Below are 13,671 nucleotides of genomic sequence, written 5' to 3'. Positions count from 1 at the left end.
CAGTGTGTTCCCACAGTCAGCAATGGTTTGGGGAGCCATGTCAGCTGCTGGTTTTGGTCCACTGTGTTTCATCAAGTCCAGAGTCAATGCATCTGTGTACCAAGAGCACTCCATGCTTCCATCTGTTATAAAGCTGTATGGAGATGATGATTTAATTTTCCAGCATGATCTGGCACCTGCTCACAGTGCCAAAACCACCAGTAATTGGTGTACTAACCATGGCATTACTGTCCGCGATTGGCCTGCCAACTCCCCTGACCTGAACCCCATAGAGAATTTGTGGGGTATTGTGAAGAAGAAGCTGAAAGATACCAGACCCAATAATGCAAATGAGCTAAAGGTCGCTAGTGAAGCATCCAGGGCATTCATAACACCTCAGCAATGCCACAGGCCGATTGCCTCCATGCCACGCTAGATTGATGCAGTAATCCGTGCGAAAGGATTCCTAACCAAGTACTTAGTGCATTAAGTGACATTTTCAAATGTTTGATTTTGTTTTGCTGTTATACATTTTTTTTTTTTAACTTGGTGTGAGGAAATATTTTTATTTTTTGAGATAGGATTTTTGAGTTTTCTTAAGCTGTATGCCATAATCAGCAATATTAAAATAATAAAAGGCTTGCAATATTTCAGTTGATGTGTAGTGCATCCAGAATGTATGACATTTTCATGTTTCTAGTTTCATTACAGAGAATAAAGGACTTTATCACAATATTCAAATTTTCTGAGACAGTCCTGTATATACACACATATATACATATGCATGTATATATTTATATACATATATACGTATCCATCCATTTTCTACTGCTTGTCCTTTCGTGTGTGTGTGTATATGTATATATATATATATATATTTATATATGCATATACACACACACACGCATATATACACACACACATGCATATATGTGTGTATATATATATATATATATACACACATATATATATATGTGTATATATATATATATATATACACATATATGCATGTATATATGTGTATATATATATATATATATATATATATATATATATAATTTATTCTTCATAATAAACTATGTCTGTAGTAGTCGAGCTACACAATGTAAAATGGTGCATCCATCCTCACACAAACACCAACAGATGTACACACACATATACATATACAGTGTACAGCATATACAGTCATCAGTTGATTGGATGGGACCTACTTCTGTTACACAGGCTCAAGTTCAGGTCAGCCATAATGCAGAGAACACGTGTACTTGTCTTACAGGACAAAGTTAGCTTTACAGCCGGTTTGGATCAGTTGTCCAGGGTGCAGGCATGTTTTTGCTGATGGTCATTAATCAACTTGCAGCATGAGGACAGGGGGGCGGGGCTTATTTGGCCATACCACACCATTTCAGGGAATAACTGTGCAACCCCAAAACACTCAGAGAAAAAAACTACTCATGTTTTTGCTGATGGTCATTAATCAACTTGCAGCATGAGGGCAGGGGGGCGGGGCATATTTGGCCATACCACACCATTTCAGGGAATAACTGTGCAACCCCAAAACACTCAGAGAAAAAAAACTACTCGTCCAGGCAAAGGTTCATCTAAATAAAAATCATTTATTTTTCATTAATATTATTATCATTCTAGCTAGAGAGAGTCCACCATGCCACTTTCAAAACTGGAGTAGTGCTAAGACGTTTGTCTGTCAGAGTAAATGATGGCAAGGAGGGCAGACAGACAGATGGATGAACATGTCTATAGGTTGGGGGGGCTGGTGGTGGCGGCTTGTACAGGGTCACACTCCTGTCCATCTTCCATGCTGATGCAAACAAAGAGGGGGGAGGGGCGATATAAAGGGAGGATGGGGCATCGGGGGGTGGGACGGGACTTTAATTGTCTTTAACAGTAGTTTGTCCTTGTACATGAGACTTGGAGGAAATAGACCATCTGAGAGGGTGAGGGGGAAGGACCAGCTTCAAGCTCATTGGTCAGGCTGCTGGACAGGACACCAGAACAAGCCAATCACAGACTGATACAGAGGAGGAGGGGGGGATGTATACCTGCCTGCATGTGTATGCTTGTGTGTTTATGTGTGTGTCTCCATGTGTGTGTAACTGGTTTGAGTTACTTTGATCCACTGTCACTGTACACTTGTCAAAGTTACTGTCACAACCGCGGACAAAGTTGAGGTAACAAACATCATTCTTCTTTCCACTTTCTGCAGAGAGAGGAGAGTAGGTAGTATTAGAGAACATGTTGCATTTTACACAGAACCACACACATTCGGGGTGATTTATAAAGAGATAACTAGCCTCTTCCTGCTCTGTCACTGGTAAGAATTAGGCATGTCTCAATACAACTTTTACATTTCCGATTCAATAAGTATATTGGAACCTTGAGTGTTGGCCAATACCAATATTATCCAATAAGATATCAGCAGAAATCATAGTACATAGTTTTATTTTGTACTTGGAAGGTTAGAAAAGACTTGATCAAGTGAAATTACTCAGAACAATAGTAGATATGAAAACACTAACCTTACGACAGATTTATGCTTTTAAAGTGGAGAGTTACTTTGGGTTTTGGCAACACCTAGTGGTCAGAATAATTTATTAAATTAAGAGAAAGACACAGTAAGTTGAATGATGCGGACACATTTGATACTGTATACATTCTAATACACTTCTGCCTTGGAGAATCTGTAATGTCTAAGTAATATGCAACTATAGTTTTTTGATACGTGTTTATATTTGCAAATTGCGTGTTTGAGACTGCGATATTGCTCAATTAAGGACATGTACCGGTAATATATATGTCTAGCTTGTGGACTATTGTGTGCTTAGCTGTTGTGTACAGTAGCTGCTAGCTCCTAGTAGACTATCGTCTAAACATACAAAAAGACCCCCATGGCTTGCTGTGTTAGTGCTGGGTTGGTGAACAGTCATATTGAGATCAAATCCTGACTGGTCATGTATCAGGAGTATATGCTAATTTACAAAGCATTTGCTTTAGTACAAAAATGCATCAAATTAAATTCAAGTTTGATTTAGAAAGCATAGAAATCGCTGTAACATGAATAAAAATTAAAGTTTCGGACTCCAATTTAGCCAGGGGCACATGTAGAAAAAGATTTTGATCTTACATGCAATGGAAGTGAATAAAGGTTACATCATTTTTTTTTTTACTCAAAAATAAATTGCTGCCATTTTACATTGTACATGTAATTTGTCAATCAAATATAAAAGCCTATATTGTGTGTGCTGTGTTCAGTGTAAATATGTATTTGGCTGAAGTAGCAGAAAATGAACTCAACTATGTACGGGTGTATTAGCATTCACACAAAAAACAATGTAGCAATTTGATATACCAACTGTGCTGAACAGGGCTCTTATTTGGTTTGGTTTCCCATCATTGTTTTACATTCTATTTGCACTAAAGGACCATATTCTATTCTATTTTTCTATTTATACTATTCTATAGATTATATATTCCTATTAGCATATGCTATTTATAACTTACTTTATTTAAGACCTATTCCATCTCTACATATATCGTACTTGTGGAACTCAATGGCCTAAATCTGGGTATTAAATTGCATGCCATCTTATGTGTCTCATGTGATGCTGTTATGACAATAAAGTTCCTTGAATCCTAAAATATTTTATCATTTTGTCTTAGCATCATAATATGAATTAAATATTTCTATGAGTTTAGGTTTGCAAGATATGGCGCCGACTTTATGTGTATGCGTTGCTCCACTTTGGACATCCATCCATCCATTTTCTACCGCTTGTCCCTTTGAGGGTCGCGGGAGCCTATCTCAGCTGCATTCGGGCAATTTATCAAAAAATAATGCAGCTCTTCATCACATACTGTGTGTTGAGTAAATCGTTACCATAAAAACTTATTTGTCTTAGCACAGCATATGTTAGTGTGCAAAGTGTCAGGGTTTGTACGTAAAGTTACTCTTATTTGTTGTGTTGTCGTTTATTAAAACGCTAATTTAATTCTGAAAAATAATTATTATCATTATAACCTTAATATTTCCATGGTGTTAATATCAGCATATTGTTAAACTATTTTTTTAAATATCTGTCTGGAAATAAGAGTAATTCAGGAAAGCTGCATCCTTAAATTAGACAGGTTTTACTAAATGTATACACTTACACATTCTATAGTTTTAAGAGATGGATATGATATATTAATATAATTTGGATACGTTGCCCAAGATGTTGTTTTTAATTGTTACCTCCGTTTCATCGAGCTGTGTTGTTGCCACTGGAAACCATGTTGTTGTCAGAGTTTGACAGAGACTGTTCCTTGACTACAGGGTCTGCAGGAAGGGAGAGAGGTTGTATTAGTGCACTCCATAACTGATGTGCAGCTCATAAAAAAATAATACAAAGTTGAAAATAAAAATAAAGATTAAGTTCCGCTTCCACTGGTGGTCCCAAAGTCCACACACTAAATGCTACTAACAGAAGTAAGGATGCTCCATGGCTTCTGTGGCGGTCAGTCTCTGTTGGTGGTCGTAACGTAGAAGCTTGTCCAGCAGGTCCAGGGCCTCAGGACTCACCAAGTGCTGGTTCTCTGTCTGCACAAACTGCTCCCAGCGCTTTCTGCTCTGTCTGAAAATATAAACAGGAACAAAGCCTTAACAGTGAACTGTCCTTCTAAATTGGTTACGTCACATTTTGATTAGCTCACCAAAAGAGTCAAAGATAACTAATTATATGTCCTCTCCCATTTGTCTTTTTCACACTGTTCAATTCAGAAAATCCATCTATCCATCCATTTTCTATCGCTTGTCCCTTACAGGGGCCAAGGTGGGTGGTGTAGCCTATCTCAGCTGCATTCGGGCGTAAGGGGGGGGTACACCCAGGTACACACATGCCACGTCATCGCAGGGCCAACACAGATAGACAGACAACATTCACAGTCACATTCACACACTAAGGACAATTTAGTGTTGCCACTAAATTGGAGGGGGGAGAAAGCCGGAGTAGCCGCAGGGAATCCACGCAGTCACAGGGAAAACATGCAAACTCCACACAGAATCGATCAGAGTCCAGAATCAATCAATCTTCTTTTTTTATTTTTTTTATTATAGTTAACACGAACATTTCCAATAAGGTCAACTATAGTTTATTATTGCATGTATTGTCAAAGAAGCACCAACCCTGATCCAAGTAGGACACCCCTGTGCTAAAATTGATTTAAAAAAACTAGGTAATTCCACCAACTTACAGCAGATGGCAGTAAAGCAAGCAATTAGATGGGCATCATTTACATTTGAACTAAAATCAGTGCCAAAGTTATACTTAAAAGGTGCTAGTGCTTTAACAGAGCCTGAAACAAAAAACAATATCTTGCTCTATTAAGTTTGACATACTAGTAATTTATATACTTCAATGATATCAATTAATTGATAAGTAATCAATAGAGAAAACACTCCAAAACAATTTGTCATACTTATTGTAGCAATACAGAACATAGAGCATTTGCAAAAAACAGCATGCTGATCATTTTGCGGGTTCGTGAATACAACCTCACTTTTTGTAACCATGCAAAATGTTGTCCGTTAGCGGTGTTATGATGGCTGTTATTGGTGTGTTAAGGTTAGCAATAAAGGTTAAAAGCGAACTTCACATTTTGGGGGAATTTTGTCCATCATTCATAAGGACACCAAATATTTATTTACCTTTTTTGTGTATTCTAAACATCAAAAAACTGCAAGAAGGCTTCTAAGAATGCAGGTAATCGGCATTCTATCTATTTTGAATATAAAGCCTTGTAAAAACCATCCAAAAACCTTTAACATCATTTTATATACTGTACATGCTGTATGTATGTAATGTTGGATGCCATTTAACATTTACAGTACTTTGCTTTGTTCTTTTGTGAACACACAAATATAAATAATTACAGACCAATTTCTTTATTATGCATTTTAGCCAAATTGTTTGAGAAAATCATCAGTAACCACCTAAATGTTTTTTTTTAGAACTGAACATTATATTACCTCCGTTTCAATCAGGTTTTAAAAAAAACAACATAGTACTGCTATAGCTGCACTTCAGCTCCTAAATGATTTAATCAAGGCTCTAAAGGACAAGAAATATTGTGTTGCTCTATTTATTGATTCGTCAAAAGTATTTGACACAGTAAACCACAGTCTGTTAATCCAAGTCCTTCATCCCATTGGATTGTCTAAAAATGCAGCTGCTTGGTTTACAGACTATCTTTCCAGTAGAACACAATGTGGACAGATGGCTGGGACGACCTTTTCATTTCTGGACATTAACAAAAGACTTCCGCAAGGTTCAGTGCTGGGGCGTGTTTTATTTTCTATCTACATAAATAATCTTTGTAACAACTTGTCAATTACAATGTACCATTTATATGCAGGCGACAATGTTGGGGACGATGCGGCTCGGTTGGTAGAGCGGCCGTGCCATCAACCTGAGGTTTCCTGGTTCGATCCCCAGCTTTGTCCATACTAGTCACATCTGTTGTGTCCTTGAGCAACTTCTTGGCCAGGTCACCCTTGTGATCTCAATGGGTTTCTTATCTGGTTAAATAAAGGTTGTACTGCTCATTTTAAACACTATCACAATTAATTTCCTGGGTGCATTAATTTCACAGAGTGCAAAGCAAACATGTTATTTGATAAGTGCTAAACATTCCACATAAGAAGATAAAACAATCACTACAATGTCTGCTCTCTTGACGACTAATGGGATGTTTCTTTCTTGAGCTACTTATTTTAGAACAATCCTCTCTCCTCCGATAAAAATATGCTTCCTAGCGATGTTGCTATGGTCTTACGCTGCGTTACATTTGATAAGAGCCATATATGACAACTGTCAAGAGATTTTCATAGTTGATCGACTTCTCGAATTGGTGCCACAACCTTCTACTTTCCAAGCAAGCTTGTAGCTGGCCACACGCCAGTGGTCGGAGGAGGACTAAAAGCAAAAATTATTTCCGCAGTGTTAGCTTTTACAACAATGTCGCGATGAGGTGGCGACTTGTCCAGGGTGTACAACGCCTTCCGCCCGAATGCAACTGAGATAGGCTCCAGCAACCCCCCGCGACCACAAAAGGGACAAGCGGTAAAAAATGGATGGATGGGTGGATGTGGCTACAGCTAGGTGTATATGCAAGTCACAACATGTAAACAGAGCGTTGTTTTTTTATAGCTTTTTCTTTACGGGCAATATAAGTATATCCGCATTTGCTGCATTTTTCGCTGCCTTTTGCTAACATTTTTTTAAAGTATAGAATGCACAAAAATAGAAAGAAATGCATGTTCTTGTCTCACACGAGAATTGTGAACGATGTGCAAAGTTTCCAAGAGTGCAGTTCCCTTTTAAAAGGAGTGTCAAACTCTTCTTTTGTCATGATGTTACATTACTTTCAAGATGTTATTTGCACGAAGCGAAGTCTGCATTAATTTCACACTGAAATAAAGCAGCGGTAGCTTCTTTTTTTCTTCTCGTTTTTGTTTAACGGCGTAAAAAAAAAAAAAAAAGCTTTTTTATTCTTACAGATTTTTGACATGCAAATTGGACGGAATAGTTTGCAATAAAGTTGACAAACGACACATTGTTGTGCCTCCGTTACGATGTTAAATTACTTGCACGTTTAAGCATTTGTTGCAGGTGGCTGCACCGATAGTAACTTTTTAAAAAATATGGTAAGTTGCTTGCAATGACACCGGGTTTCAATAGCCATCCTTAATTTTCATGCAAGTAAACCAAGTTGGAGTTTTTCTTTTAAATTATGTAAAAACATAAATAAAAATAAAACAAGTCTGTGCTCAAGTTGGCACCAAAATGTAGCACCTCAAAATAGTAATGTAGTGTAATGAGTTTATGAGTCACTTATGACATATTTAATGTCAATCCACTGAGCTGGGTGACTCGTAGTAAGAACTGCAAGGCTGGACTTACTGTCCGAGCAGATCCTTGAAGCGTGGATCCAGTTCGATGTGGTATTTACGCAGGTAGCCAAACAGCTCGTCTGTCCCCAGGACTTTGGCAATTCGCACCAGCTGCAGAACACCCCAGGGTTTAAACTTGTGAACCACTTAGATATGAACAAACTAACCGATGCAATAATTGCAATGCCACATGATGTTATTACCTGGTCGTAGTTGTCTTGCCCATGGAAGAAGGGCTCTTTCTGGAAGATCATACTGGCAAGCATACAGCCTAAGCTCCACATGTCTAAACTGTAATCATACATCTGAAACACAAAATCACCAAACAGCGCTGCTAAAAAGGACACACAAAGATTCTGTGTCTATTAGTCCATGTGCAGAAGTATCATTTTACAAATGGAGATAACTACATATCTATTCAAAAACTCCTGTGCTGGGACACAAGCGTGTGTGTGTGCGTTACCTGGTAGTCCACCAGGAGCTCGGGGCCTTTGAAGTATCGCGACGCCACTCTGACATTGTACTCCTGGGAAGGGTGGTAGAACTCAGCCAAACCCCAATCTATTAAGCGAAGCTATAGAAACAAAATAATTCTTATAATCTCAATAAAATCCACACTGAAACATGTAAAATATAAATTTAATTTAATATTATTTTATCAGTTTTATATTTATGTGAGCTGCACGGCTCATCATTACCACTGCTGCATTCACTATAGCTCTGTTGGCAACTTTGTCTAAAGACATGCACTGTAACGCCTGGTGTAGTAATGTTGTAATAGTCACCACCAAAAAGAGGTAGAAAAGAAATTACATATGCTGTTATTTTAAGACTCTTCCTCCCACACTTTTCACACGGTGGTCTGTGAAAGCATGTGTCAGTGCATCACTAACAGCCCTCAATACTCGAGGCAGAATATTTTCGAAAGTGGAAAGACACCCAATTTTTTTTTTTTCTTTTACATTTTAACATTCCTGCATCTATTCTGTAAAAACATTGTCTCGTCATTTCACAATACATTTCTGAACTAAGACTGAGGGAAAATGAACCACATTTTGCAGATGAACAAATCATCAAAATCCAAAAAGCACAATAACCATAAGATGTCAGAGAAAGGCTTATAAATGGAGCTTCAGGTTGTAATGTGTAGTGAAATCAATTGGAGATGTTGTACCACACATCCCTTTTGACTGAGGGTCCCAGTCTGTGCAGCGATTATCTGGTTATTCCAACAGAGCGATGCTGCAACATCCCCACATTCAGCCCCCAAATGATGCCAGACGCTTCAACCTGAAGCCTTTCTCCCACTAATTCTGGCTTATGGTTACTGGGTTGCAGCCTGAATTAGGGTCAAGGATTGGCCCAACCAAGCCTGTCAGATCCTCTGGCTTGGTGCAGATAAGATGTATTTAGGTTTACCAGTTGATCTTTCAAGAAATTCGAAATAACTTGTCTTGCTGTTTTCAACATTGGCAGCAAGTGTTGCAAAGATGTCTTTTTTTTTTTACAGTCAGTGTTTCCATTATATTCCCGCCAAAAAATGTTTTTTTCTATACTTTGTGCAACAAGAATGGAAAGATAATTTGCGTTTTAGATTTGAGCAACAGGTTTCCTAATTCGCAAGCACAAACAGATAACTTTAGTTAGCCTGTAAATGGGCTCATCCACTGTATACTGAACAAAAATATTCATGCAACACTTTTGTATTTGCCCCCATTTTTCATGAGTTGGACTCAAAGACCTAACTAAAACTTTTACTAGTGAAGTGAATTATATTTATAAAGCGCTTTACATATAGGAACGCATTATGTAATTTTTTTAAAGCTTCATTTAAATCAGTGTGGTTGGCACTGGGAGCAGGTGGGTAGAGTGTCTTGCCCAAAGACACAACGGCTGTGACTAGGATGGCGGTAGCGGGAATCGAACCCGGAACCCTCAAGTTGCTGGCACGGCCGCTATACCAACCGAGGTACGCCGCCCCACACTAAAGACCGTTTTCTCCCAAATATTGTTCCCAAATCTGTCTAAATATGTGTTAGTGAGCACGTCTTCTTTGCCAAGATAATCCATCCGACCTCACAGGTGTGGCAAATCAAGACGCTGATTTAACAGCATGATTATTGCACAGGTGTTCCTGAAGTTGCCCATAATAAAAGGCCACTGTGAAATGCGCAGTTTTGCTTTATTGGGGGTCTGGTGGGGTCAGAAAAGCTGTCAGTATTTGGTGTGACCACCATTTGCCTCATGTAGTGCAACACATCTCCTTTGCGTAGAGTTGATCAGGTTGATGATTGTGGCCTGTTAAATGTTGGTCCACTCCTCTTTAATGGCTCTGCAAAGTTGCTGGATATTGGCAGGGACTGGAACACGCTGTCATATACGCCAATCCACAGCATCCCAAACATGCTCAATAGGTGACATGTCCGGTGAGTTGTTGGTCATGTAAGAACAGGGATGTTTTCAGCTTCCAGAAATTGCATACAGACTCTTGCAACAGGCTTCACGGTGGAAGGGGGGGTTAGTGCGTCTGCCTCACTGCCGAAGATCCTGCAGTCCTGGGTTCAATCTCAGGCTCGGGATCTTTCAGTTTGGAGTTTGCATGTTCTCCCCGTGAATGCGTGGGTTCCCTCCGGGTACTCCAGCTTCCTCCCACTTCCAAAAGACATGCACGTGGGGATAGGTTGATTGGCAACACTAAATTGGCCCTTGTGTGTGGATGTGAGTGTGAATGTCTGTCTATCTGTGTTGGCCCTGCGATGAAGTGGCACTTTTCCAGGGTGTACCCCGCCTTCCGCCCGATTGTAGCTGAGATAGGGGCAAGCGCCCCCCGCGACCCCAAAAGGGAATAAGCGGTAGAAAATGGATGGATGGATGGATTCTTGCAACATGGGGCTGTGCATTGTCATACTCCAACATGAAGTGATGGTCTCGGGTGAATGGCATAGCAATGGACCCCTGGATCTTGTCAAGATATCGCTGTGCATTCAAAATGCCATCAATAAAATGCACTTCCGTTTGTTGTCCGTAACATACTACAGCCCATACCATAATCCCACCCTCACCGTTGGCCACTCGATTCAGAACGTAGACATCAGCGAACCGCTATCTCACACGACACTCCGCACACTGTCTGCCCTGAACAGTGAAAATTGGGATTCATCCATGAAAAGCACACCTACCCAACGTGTCAGACGCCATCGAATGTGAGCATTTGCCCACTCAAGACGGTTAATATGACGAACTGCAGTCAGATCAAGACCCCGATGAGGACGACAAGCATGCTGATGAGCTTCCTTGAAACGGTTTCTTACAGTTTTGGCACAAATTATTTGGTTATTCAAACCAATTGTTGCAGCAGCTGTGCGAGTGGCTGGTCTCACATGATCATGGAGGTGCTGGATGTGGAAGTCCTGGGCTGGTGTGGTTACACGTGGTCTGCGGTTGTAAGGCTGGTTGGATGTACTGCCAAATTTTCTGATATGCCTTTGGAGACGATTTATGGTAGAAAAACGAACATTCAATTCACAGGCAAGTGGATATTTCTGCAGTCAGCATGCCAACCGCACACTCCCTCAAAACTTGCGACATCTGTGGCATTGTGCTGTGTGATAAAACTGCAAATTTCAGCAGGGCCTTTTACAGTGGGCAGTCTAAGGCACACCTGTGCCATAATCATGCTGTTTAATCAGAATCTTGAGATATCAAGATTCTTTATATTTGTGAGGTAGGAGGGAGTATCCTGGCAAAAAAGAAATAGATAGATAGATAGATAGATAGATAGATAGATAGATAGTACTTTATTGGTTTCTTCAGGAAAATTAAAATTAAATTAAAATGCTCACTAACACAGATTTAGACAGATTTGTGAGCGATGTTTGAGAGGAACAGGTACTTTGTGTATATATTAAGACGTTTACAACTTTGTGTTTAACTCATGAAAAATGGAAGCAAAAACCAAAGTGGTGCGTTTATATTTTTGTTCACTGTATGTTAGTATTAAGATAGCAGCATGACAGCCAATTATTATTCTGTATGTATGCATTGATTTTTTTCAATCTATACACAAATTTGGGCGGCAACTAATATAATTGGCCGCTTCCGGTCACTCTTGCTCATAAACGTTGTATAAACACATTATAATGGGACTGTCTGTGAATGTAGATTTTGTTACAACCCTTTGCAACAGGTGGCAGTATATTGTCCGCTTCTTAACACTTTACTGTATAAACACCACAGTCTGCCAGAGAATAAGAAGACAGAGCAGAAGCCAACTTTGCAACTTTGTATTTAGCGAGTAATCAAGTACTTTTTTTTCTTTCAAAAAAAGCGATGAGTGATCAACTTTTGGGGGGAAATTGGAACACTTTTATTTCCCCCCCCCCTCGTCTTACGATTTTATTCATTGTAGAAGCAGTCCTATTGGAATATGACTGTATAAACTAGAAAAGACACAAATCCGCAAATGTATAACTCTGCCTATTCATTGTATTCAGTCAGTCAGCTGACCTCATTTTTGGGCGACCTGACCAGATCATGAGACTACCCCTACAGGCTTATACAGTAGACACTGGTCATTAGGGGTAAACTATATCCAACTCTCTTCTTACCTTGGTTTGTCCTCCATCACTCGGAATATGGTTACAATCTGGACTAATCAGAACGTATTACTTTTTCCACAACCCAATTGTCCAATATTTAAAATGGCTTCAATGAGTCATTTTCTTAAGGAAACAAGTTGTAAAATGTAAATCTCTTGAGTTCTCTTTGCATGTATGTGTGTGTGTGTACTTAATAAAACACTGCCCACCTTTCTCAACTGGTGGTCGATCATCACATTGTGGGGTTTGACGTCACGGTGCATGATTCCCATGCTGTGACAGTAGTCCAAAGCCTGGACACAGCATGACCATTATAAATTGATGGTGAAAATATGCTCATTAATGTATTTAAGATATATTAATGTAAACCAGGAAAAAAGTCTCACCTTCAGTAGTTCGTACATATAGAAACGGATGTCATAGTCTGTCAACTTCTGGTACAACTCCTGCAACAAAAAACATCTAGAAATGAAAAAAACGCATAACATGTAGCAACAGTAGAATAAGAGTTGATCAGTTTACCTTGAAGTCTGTGTTATTGATGCATTCGAAGACAAGTGCTGGAGTTCTTGACTGTGCAGACACCCAAGATAAGCAGGGAAGGGCAGAGAAACAAAATCGAGCCAAGACAATATAAATTCACAGTATAAAAAAGGAGCAAAACTTGATGATTTAACTTCTCAGATAAACAATGTCATATATAAAAATGTACAATATCAATGCTGATGTGCATTACAGGAGCAGTGTTCCCAACTTGGCGATCTGCCAATTCTACAATCCTCTCGGCGACCTTTTTTGCCAACAGCTACGAGCGACAAATCTGCGATTTTTTCCAGTGTTATTGGAGCCTTTTCCGTGTAATGGAGACTGAGGTGAAAGCAGGCAGCAGTTATTGTACTAGACGAGTAATGACTAATGCTGCTGTTGCTGCTGTTACTGTGGGCCGCGCGAGCAGAGCAAAGAACCTTACAGGGCACTAATTGCAGCCTTTTGCGCATGCGCAAATCATTTGTCGCCTGGAATTTAATGGGAAGTCAGAATTTCCAAGTTCCGAGCCAAAAGTTTTGACTAGAAATTTTAAATGTCAATGTTTCTTTACTGTCCCACTGAAATAAATCCCTGAATTGTATTTTTTTTACTGTAGACAGT

The 13,671-nt window shown here is 39.4% G+C and overlaps 1 protein-coding gene across 1 annotated transcript; it reads right to left on the bottom strand.

The window, feature by feature from the left end:
• Nucleotides 1-1,575: 1,575 nt before the first annotated feature.
• On the bottom strand, nucleotides 1,576-13,130 carry LOC133548152 (casein kinase II subunit alpha'-like). Its single transcript, XM_061893506.1, has 9 exons — nucleotides 13,045-13,130; nucleotides 12,909-12,968; nucleotides 12,732-12,815; nucleotides 8,388-8,498; nucleotides 8,128-8,229; nucleotides 7,935-8,035; nucleotides 4,459-4,607; nucleotides 4,229-4,312; nucleotides 1,576-2,197 (listed from the first exon to the last, which is right to left on the bottom strand). The coding sequence occupies exons 2-8, from the start codon at nucleotides 12,924-12,926 to the stop codon at nucleotides 4,236-4,238; spliced, it is 642 nt and encodes a 213-aa protein (XP_061749490.1). The 5' UTR covers nucleotides 12,927-12,968; nucleotides 13,045-13,130; the 3' UTR covers nucleotides 1,576-2,197; nucleotides 4,229-4,235.
• Nucleotides 13,131-13,671: the final 541 nt, after the last annotated feature.

Source organism: Nerophis ophidion, unplaced genomic scaffold, assembly GCF_033978795.1.
Source record: "Nerophis ophidion isolate RoL-2023_Sa unplaced genomic scaffold, RoL_Noph_v1.0 HiC_scaffold_450, whole genome shotgun sequence".
Taxonomy (NCBI): Eukaryota; Metazoa; Chordata; class Actinopteri; order Syngnathiformes; family Syngnathidae; genus Nerophis; species Nerophis ophidion.
The sequence above is the reverse complement of the archived record's forward strand: the minus strand, read 5'-3'. Positions and strand labels throughout refer to the sequence as shown.